This window comes from Fukomys damarensis, unplaced genomic scaffold, assembly GCF_012274545.1.
Source record: "Fukomys damarensis isolate Sample0158 unplaced genomic scaffold, DMR_v1.0_HiC HiC_scaffold_14, whole genome shotgun sequence".
Taxonomy (NCBI): Eukaryota; Metazoa; Chordata; class Mammalia; order Rodentia; family Bathyergidae; genus Fukomys; species Fukomys damarensis.
Genome location: NW_022900926.1, coordinates 78,454,722 through 78,472,221, shown reverse-complemented (window position 1 = coordinate 78,472,221; position 17,500 = coordinate 78,454,722). Strand labels below are relative to the sequence as shown.

The 17,500-nt window shown below is 32.3% G+C and overlaps 1 protein-coding gene across 13 annotated transcripts in view; it reads left to right on the top strand.

The window, feature by feature from the left end:
- The window catches only part of Grik2 (glutamate ionotropic receptor kainate type subunit 2), a 657,782-nt gene that overhangs the window by 539,403 nt on the left and 100,879 nt on the right, over positions 1–17,500 (top strand). For 12 of the 13 annotated variants that reach the window (XM_033763462.1, XM_010607179.2, XM_010607177.2 and 9 more), the window contains one exon: positions 63–280. In XM_033763462.1, coding sequence (XP_033619353.1) covers positions 63–280 — 218 coding nt within the window. Of the gene's footprint in view, positions 1–62; positions 281–17,500 lie in introns of those variants that run through there. The other variant, XM_033763467.1, reaches the window with a different exon arrangement.

Sequence of the window (17,500 nt, the reverse complement as noted above, 5' to 3'; positions counted from 1 at the left end):
AAGTATATGATTGCTGATCAAATTCTTTGTATTCGTTTCACTTCTCCCCCAATCTCTGTTAGGTTCTGAGCTCATGCCCAAAGCGCTCTCCACCAGGATTGTGGGAGGCATTTGGTGGTTTTTCACACTTATCATCATTTCTTCATATACTGCTAACTTAGCCGCCTTTCTGACAGTGGAACGCATGGAATCCCCTATTGATTCTGCTGATGATTTAGCTAAACAAACCAAGATAGAATATGGAGCTGTAGAAGATGGCGCCACCATGACATTTTTCAAGGTAAGCCTTCTTCCTTGCAACCTACACTTTACATATTCAACTGCACAATACACACAACCCCTTTTCTATTCATAAACATGTGTGTGTAGCAAAGCCATTATTTGTGCAGAATAATTATGAGCATATAACTTAAGAGGTAGAGAGTCCTACACCTGAATACAAGCTCATAGGACAAAGGCATTTTAGTATTTGAAAATTTTAAGGAGCTTTGTATTACAAATATTCGATTCTTATAATAAGGAAAAAATACCCAAAATGAATATCTTTTTTCTCAAGATGTTTTGATTTTGAATGAAAAAAGCAATGTATTTGTTGAAAATTGAATAGTAATACTTGCAGACCCTACAATGTTCATATTTCCAGAACAGAATGTTTCTCTTGCATAAATTTTATTCTTTTGAAATGAGGCAAGGTATAAGTGTTAACCAAACAATCAGTTCTCATTAGCTGCGTATTTACTCATCTGATAATCTGCAAGGCACAGGTCTGAAAATGGGACACCATGCTGAATTGCAGTGTTTTTTAGGAAGACAGCCTTGTGGAACTTTTACATAGAAATTATGATTGCATGAATTTTCTGGCATACAGAATTCCTTGCCCTCCTGTTATTCCTCTTTTCTCTTTTTCCTGTTTATCTCATTGGGCGAAGGTACACCAGAAAGGGAGATTTCAGTATTTTTTACAAGCTTTGTAGTTTGTGCAAATTGTTATGCATTATTTCCCTTCAGTGTTCATGTAAATGTAATTGCAGTTCAAATATGCAGTAAACGTGGTAATTTTTTTCTTTTAAAAATAATTGGCTCAAGCTATGAAATAAATTCTTTTCTCAAGCATGTATCAAGTGCCTGGTAAGTACTAGAAACTGCATTGCTTGTTGGGTATTCTATTGCAAATACAATCCAATTATGTATTTCCAGAAGATTATAGTTTAGTTGGAGACAGAAGAATAAATCAACATCATAAAACTTGATCTTATGTGACTTAAAATAGTTTGCCAAATTATGCAATTTTCTATTTAAAAATTCTTATAGTACTAAATCTGCTTTTCAAAAAAGTTCTGAAAGACATCAAAATTTTAAAGAATGAGGTAGTCTTGATTTATTTAATGCCACATCATTTAAAAAATGTAATTATTTTCAAAGTGAGTACTTTTACGGCCAGGTTAAAAATTAAATGGATATTCTTTAGTGAAATTTATTCGATAACTAAATATGAACAAAATGATTTTATCTTTATGGTAATATTTGACTGTATTAAATATAATGCATTACATTTTCCTAATTAAGTACTTAGAATAGTTAAAAGCTGTTTTAAAACTTTTTGAGATTTTTCAAAGAAATTAGCTGTCAAAATTGCTAAATACATATTTTGGTATCAAAATTTTGCATGAATTGAATATGTGATACATTCAAATTATGATAGTACCAAAAGACCTTCTAAAGTTGAATTTGTAAAATAACACAAAAGAAATACCTAACACAGTGATCTGACAACTGAAGTGTATATTTCTATTTCACAAGTCTTTCAAGGTTATATTTCACTTTTATATTTCACTCAGATATCTTCTTTCAGAGCTCATATTGGTAAAACCAACTCCAAAACAAACTTCTCTTTTTTATCATGATATAATTATTTTTTCTTTAAGCTTCTTTTAGTTATTTGACTTTTCTACCTTTTGTTCTTTTGTTTTTCTCTTTTTAGTTCACTTGCTCTCTATAGTGTCATTTTTGCTTACTTTTACTTCTCTTTGCTACTGATTTTTCTTCCTCTGCTTTCATGTCTTATTTTTCTCTCTTGTACACAATGATGCCTCTAGCACCTACAGAAATTTGACATGAAGCAACTTGCTGTTTCCAAGAACAGAGATTTCCTTTAGAATTTTATTTTTTATAGAAGTGCTTTTATATTTTCTTTATTAACATCTATCTGTATTACATTAAAAGAAAAAATATTCAATCTTCTAAAATTTACCCTAGCTAAAATAAAAACCATACAGTGATAATCACTGTTAACAATTACCCTATATTGCTCTTTATTATATGCTGAATTATTAGTTGAAATTAAAAAATAATTAAAGCTTACAAAATACATTAAATTTTGATTTTTTTCTTAAGATATTAATGTAGATTTAAAAGGTTCTTGTTCTAACTTCATGCTATCCCTTGTAAAACTATGGTGCTGTATAAGCTATAGTACAAAATTTTTTAAAAATCTAGTTGTATCATCCCTAGTGTAAATTTAAATAAATTTATACTCATTTCTGAAAAATTACAGTGAGCTGGAAATGATTGTATATTGTCTATTTGTATTCATTTCCATTCCTTTATTTTTAATTAACAGCTACACAAACACTCCAGGAAGCACCCCTAAGCATTGGCTTCTAAAGGAATTTTCAACATGTTTTTACTGATGTAACAAGATCCTGCTGTTAACTAATTATTTTAGAATACTTACTGTTAGAAAATTATATTTTTTAAATGATACAGTTTCTTACTACAAACTAGAAGAGTTGGCTAAAGTTATCTGACTTTAAATGTGGTAATTAGTCTTTAGTTTTGCTGAGAACCTGACCGAGTTGCATAGCTGTTATACAATATTAATTAATTCTAATTCCCAAAATCATATTTTGTTTTATTCACTTAAAAGTATATATCTCAAAATAGATACTTCAGGAAAAAAACTTGTATAAACATTTTGATACTAAATTTATTGAGACAGCATGAGATTAATAAAAGCTTTTTTTTTTTTTTTTTTTTTTTTTTTTTTTGGCACCAGGGATTGAACTCAGGTCCTTGCGCTTGCAAGGCAGGCCACCGAACCACTGGGTTAAATCCCCAGCCCTAATGCAAGTTAGCTTTGACCTCTAGAATTAGAAGAGTTGCTCAAGTTGGTGGCCACGAGATCCAGTCATTTATTAGTAGAGAGAACTGTTGCTTGGATAACCTTAGGCATTGAGATTGCTGCGCATGAATTTTCAATTTCTTCTCTAAAGGTGTTTAGTGTTGTGGATTTTCTGTGATGTACATCACCCTCTAGGTCCCCCCATATGAAAGTAACACCATCTATTGAAAAAATCATACTATTTTTCTATTTCTGAAGTATGTATATATTTTTGGTGGATGCAGTATATATTGTCTTCAAGAAGAGTTTCTCCTTTTCTTTTATATCTATTATACAACATACACATTCTCATCAGGAATAAACAGAAAACCATAACTGGAAAAATAATTCAACATCAAGGTGATGTCAGTGGTTTGCTAGTGTTATTCCATGAAAATAATAGACAACTCTATGGCACCACCAATATGTTCTTCATCATATTTAAATAAAATAAATGTGTACTCAGAATATTATTGAAAAATGTTTAAAGAAAAATCAAAATCTCTTTACTGGATTCTGTGACTTGTGTGTACTACAGATGAAATGTCATCCCATGACTAAACACTGTGCAGAATGTTACTAAGCAACAAGCACATTCTTTTCTCCTTGAAATATGAAGATTAGGACAATGATTACATATAGATTAGAGGATCAACAACGTTTCAGCTACAGCCTGTCGTTGTTATGGCTTTTTTTTGAGAACCCTTCCTGTCTAGAAGATAGTCGTTTAAAAAAATATTGCTGAATAACCTTGTTTCTATTTCCATAAATTCACTTATCTGAAACTGGCCTATCTGAGAGCTCTGACTTTGCCACATGTATTGGTGCAGTCTGTTCATCTAAGGAGGATGGTGTTAGAGAAGTCTAGTGTTCTTAGGTATGATTAATAAAATACTGACATATAATTTTTTAAAAATATGGGTGATATGACATTTTAAATTTCTAGCTCTTCTAAAAAATAGAGTTCATAATTTAGAGTAGCTGTTAGAAGTACAACAAAACAAAACAAAAACCCATACAGGTGTAGAATGAGAAATATGAATGACTCCAGACCGGATTACCTGAGCTTGGATAGGACCCTGTTCCCTGTAAACCCCTCACTCTTCTCATCTCCAAGCTGAATGAAAAACAGGAAAATTCTCAGTGTTTTCTCCGTATGAAACGAAAGCTTTATGTAGTGAGGAAAGCACTTAGCAAAAGGCTTATGGATATTGTATGTAAGCATTATTAAGTTACATGGGTAGTTGGAAAACTTCCTAATTTGCAATGATTTTAAATATGGTAAAACAAGTTATTTTTATGTGATCTACAATTGAAAAATATTTTAATATGTTTAAAATATGGTGTGCAACACATTTATCTGATTAAGTTGCTTCATTCTTCTGATTATTATCATAAAGTAGGAATAATTTGGCAAGTAAGGAAAAAAAGTCAGTTGAATCTGTTTAGAAACTATTTTCTAGGTTATGTATATTGAAGTTATATAAGGTTCAATTAGCAGCTCTTTGGAGAACTTATGCCAAATCTCTGATAAAAGGAACTTTTGAATTATTTAATATAAATATTCATACTTAATTTTAAATTTAATAATTATTAAGTCCCGTTTTATCTAGTAGCAACATGTACCTTATGCCTCCAGTAATATGTTTAGTTTTAAGTTTTTATTTAATAAATATTTACTGATTGTATTTTTTGGCAGAAATTGTGTTAAATCCTCGTTAATTCTATCATCTGTATGTCTGTCTACTTCCCTGTTCTTGTAGTTCACACAGTATCATCTATCTCAAGGGTTTTGCAGGTGCCATCTAACATTTTGTTTTCTCATTTTTGCCCAATATTCTCTTCTCTGTCACTAGAGGGATTTCAAGCTTCTTCCCATTTGTTTTAGGATAAGAAAAGCTCTTTAACAGATTTACAGAGCACAATAAATTCTCTTCAATTTTCCTCATACTTGAAGCTCCAGCCTAACTGCTGCCTTTGGTTGTCTGTTGCATCCTGGGCACATATACCTCTTCCTCTAATTCCTGCTGTTTTCATCATTATGCCTTCACTTCCCATTTAGGTCTTTATTTATCCATCACTTTCATTACTCCTTTCAGATTAAAATTTACTCGTTCTCCATTCTGGATAAGGTTGTCTCTCTCTCTCTCTCTCTCTCTCTCTCTCTCTCTCTCCTTCCCACCCTTTCCCTCTCCCTCCTGTCTTCCTCTTTCTCTCCCCTCTCTTTCATCTTTCAAAATTTTCCACTGTTTATATCATTAAATGATCAATCTATACTGTATGTTCATATAGTACTTGACGAAGAACCAAACACTCTTGGTAGCTTGTAACATAAACTTTTTTTTTTTCTTAAAAGTCTAGTAGACCGTTGGGAGCTCAGAACCTTTTTTCAATTTTGAATAGACTCAGTTTCTTTTAATTATGATCTAAAATTCTCTGTAAGATACTCTACATATTTCTTTAGATTTATCCATTGCTACTTTTACCTAGAAGGAGAAATTCTACAAATGTTGCTTGAAGCAACATGCTTTGATCAGCAGTTAAGGCCTGAGGCTGTGTTGAGACAAAATATGAAATTTCACTGATATGAGACATTGAAGATTGGAAATATTTGTATTGCACAAACAGTAGTTCCTCAGTTTCACTTGTAAATTCTGCTTGCCATTTGGTCAGTTAGTATTTCTTTATTCTGTACTCCATTTCCTTGTTGTAGCTATTATCATTTTATCTCTTTCTTGTAGAACCTTGTCATATGTAGCAAAAACTAAACAGCTGATAGAAGCATTTAGTCATTTTGTTTGGTTTATTAGAATACTTTCTGACTTCCAACATTCTATAAGGCACACTTTAAAATACTGTCTTCCCTTATATTCATAGACCCTCCATTTTCTCAGCGTCCTCTAGTGATTTCATTCTTATCTGCTAAGTGTCCCTCAAATCAGTGTCCCAAACAGGTTTACTTTGCAGAGGCACTTTGATACCTTTACCAAATTCTATACAGTTAGGTATTGGCAAAATAAATACTGTCGTAAACTAAGTTATATAATGAAAATAACCCACGAAAGAGAGTTTTAGGTAAAATGTGTGGTAGGTGTGTGATTACTTAGGAAATTTTGTCATTCAGCAGATGTGTAAAAGCTTTTCTTAAAATATACATAATTTGATGACATTCTGCTTTAGCATTTAACTGAAAGTCAGTTTATTTAAAGACATAAGTAAAAAGTTAGGAAAGCAAGCAAGTTAGATAATCCATCTGAGGCAAAAAGTTTAACCCTTTGGTATGAAGCAGCAAAGTATTTGTCTGTCTCTGTCTCTGCTTTTCTGTCTGTCTCTCTGTCTCTCTCTGTTACACACACCTTTTCTCATACTCAAAGTACATTCTAGATGTCAGCTCATTAATTTTCATATCAGCCTTAATAAGGTAGGAGGAATTAGCATTATTCTCATTTAACAGATGAGACAACTGGGCCATACAGAGGTTAAGTGACTTATTAGTTATTAAAACAATAACCAAATGGCTCATAGTATCACAACAAAACTAATAACAATGGTACTATGGCGTCACGATTGTTATGCAGACGAGCTACTTGTTTCAGCTATTTTGGCTCACCCACAAGACCTCATCTGTTTGAATATATTGTTTCTAAAATATCTACATCCAGCCATCGTGGCAGATGCAGTTCCTCACAGTCCATCACTTATGCTGATGTTGTTATTTCAGTGATCTCAAATTAAATTATGCTGGAGTAAGAGTGTAAGTTTGAAACATGAATTGCTAGTGTGACGTGTTTGCCGTGATTCTTTTGAGACTTGGGTACTTTTGCTTCTTAAACTCTAGAAGGGCATAAGTAATCATTGAACCAAGAGATAGAATGTAAATTTGTTTTAGTTTACAGCACTTAATAAGTTGATTTACATATGTATGCTATAAACCATTTCTTTAATTCTATAAATGATACCTTTTTCTGTTGTTATTATTACAACAAGAACAGTGATGGTGATTCAGGTATGGTATATTTAATTATAAAGTCTTAAAAATTACTTAGCACATGGATAAGTACTGTACGGGTTCTGGTCTAATCCCACCACTATACAGAAGGGTTATTAATAACGTAATAATCAGAAACTCTTAAGGTATTTTTGGTACATCAATAAATCCAGGGATGAGTTCTCTTCACATGAGAGTAGCCCTCAAGAAATTAACTTACCACATAGTTTTGTATCAGGTTTTTTTTATTTAGAGTCAGGTTAAGAAATGATATCCCCTTTTCCCCCAAAATACTTTAGGGAAAAGGTTCTCAAATTTGATCACCTGGATATTGTCTCTGTTCTTAGGAAACTAAGTAACTGTTGTTCGGAACACAAGGAATATGTTCTTAGGCACTGTTCTCAGGAAGTGTTGACATGAACGTAGGTATGTTACCGTTAGAAATGTGTGTACACTCTGACTTTTGATAGGTTGTACAGTGCTTTCCTGTATACATCACACATTCTAGATCATTGCCAAAGTTAAAGGCACTTTTATCAAGATCCTTACTTAAAGAACTGTTTTTATGAGAAAAGTGTTTTTTCTTTTTTTTTTTTTCCTAGTAGAATTGTAGGAAATGTGAATTTACTACAACCAATAAAGCTAGACGGCACCGGTGTCATGGAAATATAGTCCTTTCCATGACAAGCAATCCTATATCTGGGACAAATGAAAAGATTGATTTATCTCATCAGTTTTCCTTTGGCCAAAAAATAGAATGATCTATTGGTCAACAGTTAGTAGTTAATAACTGACCATGGCAGCTTCTTTTATTTTTCGACTTAGAGTAGGCTTTTTTCTTTTTGGAAATGCAGGTCCCATAAAAGATCGAACTGAGGCATGAAACAATGATAAACATTCTAACTACATTTTTTTTATTTTACATAGTGTTTACCAAAATTGTTCTTTTATCTTTTCCCAGCAGAGATTTGCTGAGAGTAAATCGTCTTTTTCCATCTTTATTTCTGACACTGTTTCTAGAGAACCTAATAAACAAACCTGAGAACAGTCATACAGGGTGAGGAAGAAAGTTAGGACTCTAATTCCCAGCGTTTTATGCTGGGGTGAGTCCTGACTCTCTTTGTTCTCTGAGTAAAATTTAAGAAAATATGTGCTCCAAGATAATCTGAAAATAAATTTTCAAATTTGCCTTATTTTTTCTAATTTTATTTATTCATTAAATTTATTGGTACGTTTTAGTATACATTATGGTCCCATTCATCATTGGGAGTTTGCACCTGTAACTGACATGTCCTGGTTCTTGTTTTTTTCCATTCTTCTTCCCTCCCTTCCACCCCTCCACCCTTCCCTATTTAAGTAAACATTGCTTCCTTTTTTTCCTTTTCTGCTAATTTTTTTCCTTTCCCTTCTTTCCTTTCCCCACCTCCTTCCCTAGTTCCCTTTCCCCTTTGAAACTTTTTTCCTATTTCACTATATAAATTATTCATTTTGTTTCTCATTTAAGCTTTCAGTTTCTCACACCAGAGAAACAATTCAGTATTTACACGTGAGTGTCCTATTTACTTCCCTTAAGAGTATGGTCTCAATGTGCATCCATTTAGCTATAAATGTCTCTAGTTTCTTATTCTTTATGGCTGACTAGTACTCCAACACATCTTTTTTATCCAGTTTTCATATGATGGGCATTTGGGCTGTTCCCATGATTTAGCCATTACAAACTGTGCCACCATAAACATGGATGTGCATATATTGCTCTGGTATGATGTTTTTTTTAATTCTTTTGGGAAGATATCCAGCAGAGAAATAGCTGGGTCAAATAGGACCTCCGGTCCTAGATTTTGAGGTGTCTCCACACTTTTCCACAGTGCTTGCACTAGTTTACTCTCCCACCAGCAGTGGAGAAGTGTTCCTTTTCCCCCACAGCCCCACTGGAATTTGCTATTGATTGATTTTTTTTGATAGCCATTCTTCCTGAAGTTAAGTGGAATCTCAGTGTTGTTTTCATTTGCATCTCTTGAATGACCAGTGATGTTGAACATTTTTTCATATTTATTTGCTATTTCTACTTCATCAGAGAAATATCTGTTCATTTCAGATGCCCATATTTGGATTGAGTTTTTATATTTGGGAAGTCTGAGTTTTTAAAGTTCTTTATATATTCTAGATAGTAGACCATTGTTTAGGACAGCTGGGTTGTCTCTTCACTCTGTTAGTGGTTTCTCTTGCTGTGAACAAGATTTTTTTTTTTAATTTTAAATTGAATTTATTCGTACATTCTAGGTAGACAGTACAGTTACATTATTCCTTACTGGGATCTTGTACCTTTACATGTCAGTTCTTGGTGCTCAAGATCCTAATGGGGCAATTAGCAATGTGAAATGTGAACAAACTTTTTAATGAGATCCCAGTTGTTGATTCTTTGTGATAGTTCCGTGTAACTGAGGTTTTCTTCATAAAGTCTTCTCCTACACCAGTGTCTGTGAGAGTTATACTTAACCTATCTTCTAGTAGGCTTAGTGTTTCTGTTTTAATATTTAGATCTCAAATTTGCCTTGTAAATATTCATTTTAGTTTGTTTTTTTAAAATTTTGATACTGGGGGTTGAACTCAGGACCTTGAGTTTGTGAGGTAGGCGGTGGAAGCACTGAACTAAATCCCTGGACGTCTTTTTAGGTTCTTGTATGATAAAGTTGGAGTTTTAGAGGGGAAACTCATACAGAGATGCACAGTTTCAAAAGGGTTGTACACAAGACTGTTACGTTTAGATATTGGAGAGTAGATTCGGAATACATGCCTTGACATTAAAAACATTAAGTGACTTCAAAGGGATGACTTTTAACTGACATTAAAGAGATAACACAAATGAACATACAGGTTTGTACTCAATTGGGTTTTGAGCAAGAGTTTTTGATTGGAGCTCATCAAATATTCTTGCCTGATCCTAGTGTACTATTTCATAATGTGGTGATCTACTCTCACTCCTTGTAATGGAAAAATAGAACCAATTTTAACTGATGAGAGTAAATTACCACACAGTTCTAATTTAATTTTCATTTTTGTTACTTGATAAATTCTCTATATCTTTTTGCAAATAGAAACAAACTATGCCCTAAACATGAAATTCTGCTTTAAATTGGGTCATAGAAAATCTGACATACTTAGGCTTGCAAAGAAAAAGTTATTTTTGTCAACTTGCTGAATTAAGAATTGAGAAATAATTGAGGCTATATACAATACATGGAAACTTTTTTACATTTTGGTTATACATCATGAAGTTGGTATATAATTGTTATTTTTCTACAAACTTGGATGAAACAAAAAAGCTTTACGTGAAAAAACACTGGGCAATCAATTTATTTATTAATATTTACGTCTATTCTCAATGTGTTTTCCATTTTCTATGTTATCTTTTGTAAAATCTAAAATATATAATGAAAATTTTTGTAGCCCTATACTTTCTTTAACTCTACTGAAAATTTTTCCTTTATTAAAAGTATTGTAATACTAGTTGTGAGTAATTCAGTATGGTTATTTACAGGTCAAGTGGTAATGATTTTAGGTGATATAGGTTGATATTTAAAAATTGTTCAATCCACGGTACCAAAAAATAAAAAAATAAAAATTGTTATCATATTCTTATCTGTATCTGAATTAGTTTTGGTTTGTTAATCTTATTTGAGATAAAAATTTAAACTAATTATCTAGTATGCTTTGTCTTGTTAGCTTAAAAGAGTTATTTTAACTCAAAGTGCTTGTCTCCCTCTCTCCCTGTCTCATCTAACTCACAATTTATTGTATGTGAGGCTTGATCCTATGTTTATTACAGGGATTTGCATAAGGCTTACAGGAAACCAACACCATTTTACTGCATTCCCATTGCAGGAAATAAAATGGTGCCTTTGAGTAAAGCTGCTTCATCAGACATTAGTTCAGCATGCCAAGTTACAGCTATCAATGGTGAAACAGCAGATGTGAAGGCTAGTTGGCATCAAAGCATATGAGTCAAAGACTTTCCTATGGGAAAGAAAGTGCTTCATTACACTTTATCTGTAGTGAGAACATTGGTTCTATCAAGCTGTCTGAAAATTAGAATATGATAGGTTTTATTGCTCCAGCTCTGCCAGAGTGAATTCAATAGTTAAAAAGAAAGCATTAACACTATTTTGGGAATTATAAGTAGTGATTAGGGTTTTAATGTATTTAAAGTTGGAAGGAGCAATGACTTTCATTTTAGAAAGTAGCTTCTCTAAAATATTTGAAGGACAGAAGTTTAATCCCCTTCTAATTGTTACATTTGTAATATACACCAGTGCAGCTTGGTACATTTTAACTGAAGAGAGAAGTTATGTGTTTGACTGAAGTGTAGAAATCTGAGAAACAAGGTTTTAATTGCCTTGGAAAGCAAGTGCCTGGGGCTGCTGCACGCTAAGATGCACTGTGGTTCTCCCCCTTGTGTGTCCTCTCTCTATTTCTCTGTGCAATGACCACTCCTGCTGTTTGTCAAGCCAGAAAGGCAGTTCAAACATGGTGCTGCACCTCATCAATCAAGAGAGAAGGCCCCGCGGGGAGTGAGAGAACTTGAAATTCAGTTAATATAGTGATGCGGAGCTGGTATGTCAAGTGCTAGATAACGGATAATAGTTGCCACTGTAAGGGTTTATAGCCACGAGTTAGGCAACATTTTGATGGAAATTCAAGAACATTATTTTTGAACAAAATATATACACCAAATTAATGTCAAAACATTCTGCAGTACTTTAAAAGTTCCAGTGTTTATTTCTTAGATAAAATTAACTAAAATGAAAATTCCATTTCATCTACAAAACATGGTTGATTAAAGGCATTGTTAGGTATTTTAAAAGCATACCTACACACAAAACCCTGGACTCTTAGGTGTTACTGCTTTGGGAAACTATATTCATCAGTGTCGTGGTTGTGAAAGTCATATTAGTCATGCTGACTGATGTACTTCTTTTTTCTTTTTGTCTCTTGATGAAAGTTCCAACATTAGAGTATCAGTAAATATATAGTGTCCTTCTTTCTTAAAACAGTCCATTAATTATAAGATTAATGTCACTAAACTTAGGGTGTATTTGGCAATTAATGCTCTTGATTTCTCATGCTTTATGGTTTTTGTGAGGGTGGATTTATTTTTTTGTTGCAAATCCATTTAAAATATTTAATATTTTTGATCAGCTGAATTTTCATTAGAGCATTTGTTTTCCTATTCATTTCAAAAGTCAAACTAGCTATAATATCATCTAGTTCTTCATTATTAATCATTGACAGACGATAACATACTAGTTAACTTTTTTCTTTGCTGGGATCCTAAAGCAAAATGAGATTTACTATTTTTGCTGCCACAATCATATTGTGTTTAGGCTTTTTTTGAAAAGACAATACAAAACTGTTTTTCCCTGTGGGAGAAGTGAGATATAAAGTCATGTACCTTTCTAATGCCTAGTTATCAAGTTTGATTATATACATTCATAAGGACCAAACACAGGTCATAAACTGTTCTCATATTTTTATTATCCCTCTCCCTCAATCACAGATTAGAAAAAGGACAAAATACATTTTACAGTTTTGTAGTATGTGTTAATAAATGCAAATTGAATAAAATTAATTTCCTCAATCATATTACTTATAAAATAAAAGAAGTTAAACTTTAAAATGACAAATGCTTCATTCTTAAAGTACACAAAATCTGAAGTGTTTTGAATCCATTTTATTGTGATATTAGTTGTTCTGGCAGTGCCTAAAAGTGTTTGTCTACTGCTTAATGAAAAATACTTTTAAGCTGCTATATTCAGAGAAATTCTTTAGTAATTTCATAAATAGAGAATTTTCCAGATGATTAAATGTGTCAGCAGATGTGTGCACTTGAACATGAGTGAGAATGTTCTGTAAGAATAGGACATGCTATCTTAATTGGAGTTAAGCTGTGGATGATTTTATAATTCATTTTTCTTATAACCACCTTTTTATTAAATCTATTTTAGTGGAACAATAGTTCAGGTTTGGCGATAAATTATAGTTTTACATTTCCTCACAGCATTTACATAATGGATCTGATTGTTATTAGCCTATTGTACAGATCATAGCACTAGTAGAATTCAGTAAAAAGATTTGATTATCTCAAAGGTAGGTGTTTCATTTATTAAATATTATAATTACAGCTAATTAGAAGCTACACAATAATTTTGTGCAATTTGTAAGTCCCTTGACTGTTTTGAGGAATCTATGAGCTTGAACTTTATTAACAAAACAATTAAATAAAAATAAAACAATTGGAAGGCAGTAATAATGTGGCTACAACTGATTTGAAAAGGTTGTAATCACTTAATGTAATTATTACATACATAAAGTGGTGGCATGAAATTGTACACCTGCCACTCATTGGAGTTTCATTTAACTGCTCTGGGCATCTATTTTCTTAAGGTTAAATTAAAAGTAATAGTATATAAAAATAGAATAATAGTATGTGTTGTATCTATTGTTCATATAAAAACTAAACATATAATAAATTATTGACATCTACTTGATGTTCTTATTGTAAAAAATTGGTGACTAGATTGTTAAACTTACATAGCAGCTGAAATTATTTTCACCAATATGAACAGTTGTACTCTTCAAAACAGAGTTTACCTCTGTTGAGGTAATGAGAAGCAATACTAAGAGTTAATGTTAAGCACAATCTGATATTCAGCTTAATTTGTTTCATAAATTATTTGTTTAGTCACTGATTACTAAGAAACAGAAAATCTGGAGTATTCTATGATATTGCTGGAAAGGTAAAATATATCAGGAATTCACTCCCATTTACCTATTACATATAATTTTATATTTAAAAGACTGATACTTTAGATTAGTCTGTTAGCCTAATAATATTTAAAGAAGAAACATTAAGAAGAGATACAGAATTTTTCCACGTATGCCCTGTCTGCCTACGTGTATCGCCTCTTCCTTTATCACCACAGAATGGCGCATTCATTATAATTGATGAGCCTGCATTCATATATCTTTTCTCCGCCTCCAGAGATCACATTATGCCTTACACTTGGTGAAATATGTTCTATTGTTCTGGCCACATTTATACAATGTTGTATTATACTGCACTAATGTGAGGCTGTACTATACTGTAATGCAAAATAGTTAAGTATGATAGAATGGTGGTAATATAATGGCTAATATTAATAGGAACTTTTCCTGTGAGTTTTCCTCCTATTTAAGAATTATTTCTAATCATGAATTGTTTCTCAAAGCAATCTTGTACACTAATAAAGGACTACTAATTTAGTTATTAATGATATGTATTACCACTGTACTAAAATCCAAGCCACAAAGGCAGTTCTTAATATCGTCTCACAATAAACCCTACTATATTTACTACAAAGAAATTTTGATCTCACTGTTTTTTCTCCTCTTGGTTTTAAGGATTTTAACTTCAATAGAGTTACATACATTCTTTTATTTTAAGAGCACAGATAACAATTCTCTTTTTAGGAATATGCTTCAAACTATCAGTGATATCAGTGATAACTATCAGTGAAATAGGAGTTTTAAAATTCCAGTAGGTTATTTTCAGAAATAATATTTTCTCGAGATGAAGCTCAACACAAACAGCCCTTTGCTAACTTCAAAGTCCATTGAAACCTAATCATTGCAGAATCTCAAAGTATTTCTAATATAGAGACACATATTCAGCAGAGAAATCAGTTACAGTTTAGCTACCTAAGCATTGGGATGTTCATTTTTTACACTGATCACAATAAAATATCAAAAATGTAATGCTTTAATATATTACATTTTATAAAGATATTAATTGTTTTACAGAAAATTGGTAGAGATATAATGTTCAAATTTACTTTTTAACCTTTCTAATATAACCTTATTTTAAAGTTAAAAAAAGAGTAAAGTGGGGCGGGGGATTTAGCTCAGCGGTTCGGTGGCCTGCCTTGCAAGTGCAAGGACCTGAGTTCAGTAAACACTTAGAAGATCTGGTAGTCACAAATTGTGCAGTATTTCCCTTCTCCCAAACCAAGTTTTATCAAGGTGCAAATGACAAAAAAAAAGTGTGAAGGCCTGTAATGTGATTTATATTCCATGGTTGTCACAATCAAGCTAACATATCCATCACCTGTTGTTGTTTTTTTTTTTAAAGTACATAAGATCTACTTTTTGGCAAGTTTAAAGTACACAATACATTAATATTATTAGCTGCTGTTACATCAGGTCTCCAGATCTTATTTTTCTCCCCTTTGACGAGCTTCTTACACCACCACTTGACCTCTGATAAACACCTTTCTGCATTGTTTCTCTGAGTTCAAGTATCTTAAACATCACAGATGGGTGAGAGCATGCATCATTTGTGTTTGGGTTGATATTATTTCATTAGCATTATGTCCTTTGTGTCCATTCTTTTTGCCCTAATGGCAGGATGTGCTTCATTTTCAAAGCTGAATTATACTTACATATACACATTTTCTTAGCATAGTAATCAACCCGTGGATGTTTATGTTGCTTCTATATCTTAGCGATTGTGAGTAATGCTGCAAAAATCATGTCGGTCTTTCCAGTCTGTGAATGAAAAGCACCACGTGCATGCCTGTATTTTCCTTATAGGTCGCTGATATTTAATGCAATTGGGTTATAATTCAGTTTCTTATTTTAAAACAGTGCCCAGGATATACTAGCACATCTTTTTTTTTTCACAATAGAAAACTTTGAATATATTTTAGGGTTTTTTGTTTTGTCTTGTTTGAGATGAGGTCTCTGTGTTTCTCAGGGTGGCCTCAGAGTCCTGGGTTTAAGCAATCCTCTGGTCTCGCTGTCCCATATTTGTGGATTCTTGAACCTATATTTTTTTAGTTTTTTAGTTTTCTCATTCAACACTAAAAACTAACTTCCAGCCTGAATTTAACCAATAAATTGAACTGAACTGAGTGAACCATAAATCCCTATTGTTATACGTTTTTTTTTTTTTTTTTTTTTTTTGTACCAGGGATCGAACTCCGGACCTTGCGCTTGCGAGGCAGGCAGCAGACCACTGAGCTAAATCCCCAGTCCTCCTATTATTATAATGGAAATAGGGAGAGAGCAGTCATTCTGAGAGAATTGATGAAGTTAAGAACCATTTTTAGGGTCTATCCGGTACCTTTTAACACTTCTATACTATATTTCAGAAAGGATTTCCAATTTCATGATGACAAAAAATTGACTGTCCAAAGAACAGATACAGTCTTTAAATACAACATTGCACATGATGAGTGGATGAAAGAGATTCCTAGTTTGTTTTATGTTTTTGTCAGTATCAGAGATTAATGCAAAATACCTGCTTATCAACGATCTACAATCACAAGACTGAGAATGCAGGTCGTGATGATTGTGATACACACTTCCTAGGAATATAGGAAAGACAATGGAGCAGTTTATTTATATGAATAAGAAAACCCATAAAAGTACGTTTGAATGACTAACAAAAGTCCTTCTCAAGAAGTCAAGTTAACTAGAATTAGCAAGGGGAAAATCTTCCAAATTTAGAAGTAGATTTGCCTTTGAGGATGTCTGTGATATAAGTCTTGTGAAGATGTAAGAATGTGGGGATCACTGTAGGCTGCTTTTGTTTTAATGAAGCAGCTTTGAGCAATATCAAGGATTCCAGCCTTCACTATCAAGCTGCCCTTTCTTTGAGACCCAACCCTTAAAAGTGGAGGCTTCCATTTATTGCTACACTGATGAATTATACAATATGATTTGATATTCATTTTACATTTGGATACATTTTTAATCAAGAATGTCCAAAATTTTTGAACCCAAAAGCTAATGGCATATTTTTTAAAATTTTTTTTCAGCTTTAATTGAGTTTATTGGTACATTTTAGGGATACAGTACACCCAACCCTTAAAAGTGGAGGCTTCCATTTATTGCTACACTGATGAATTATACAATATGATTTGATATTCATTTTACATTTGGATACATTTTTAATCAAGAATGTCCAAAATTTTTGAACCCAAAAGCTAATGGCATATTTTTTAAAATTTTTTTTCAGCTTTAATTGAGTTTATTGGTACATTTTAGGGATACAGTACAGTTACACATTATAGCCATAAAATAATTAATAATAATTTAAGCTAGAAGAAGAAAATTTAATTTACATCATTATGTTTGCCATGATTGGTGCTCCAAGCTATGTTAGCTAAGACAATCTAGATTTAGTATAATTTTAAAACAATACTGATAATTTCTTTATGAGTTTCTTTCATTTTATAAAACAAATTATTTTTGCTCTGTTTATAAAGTAGAATCTGATAAGTGCTATGGGCACAATTTTAATTTCATCTAATATA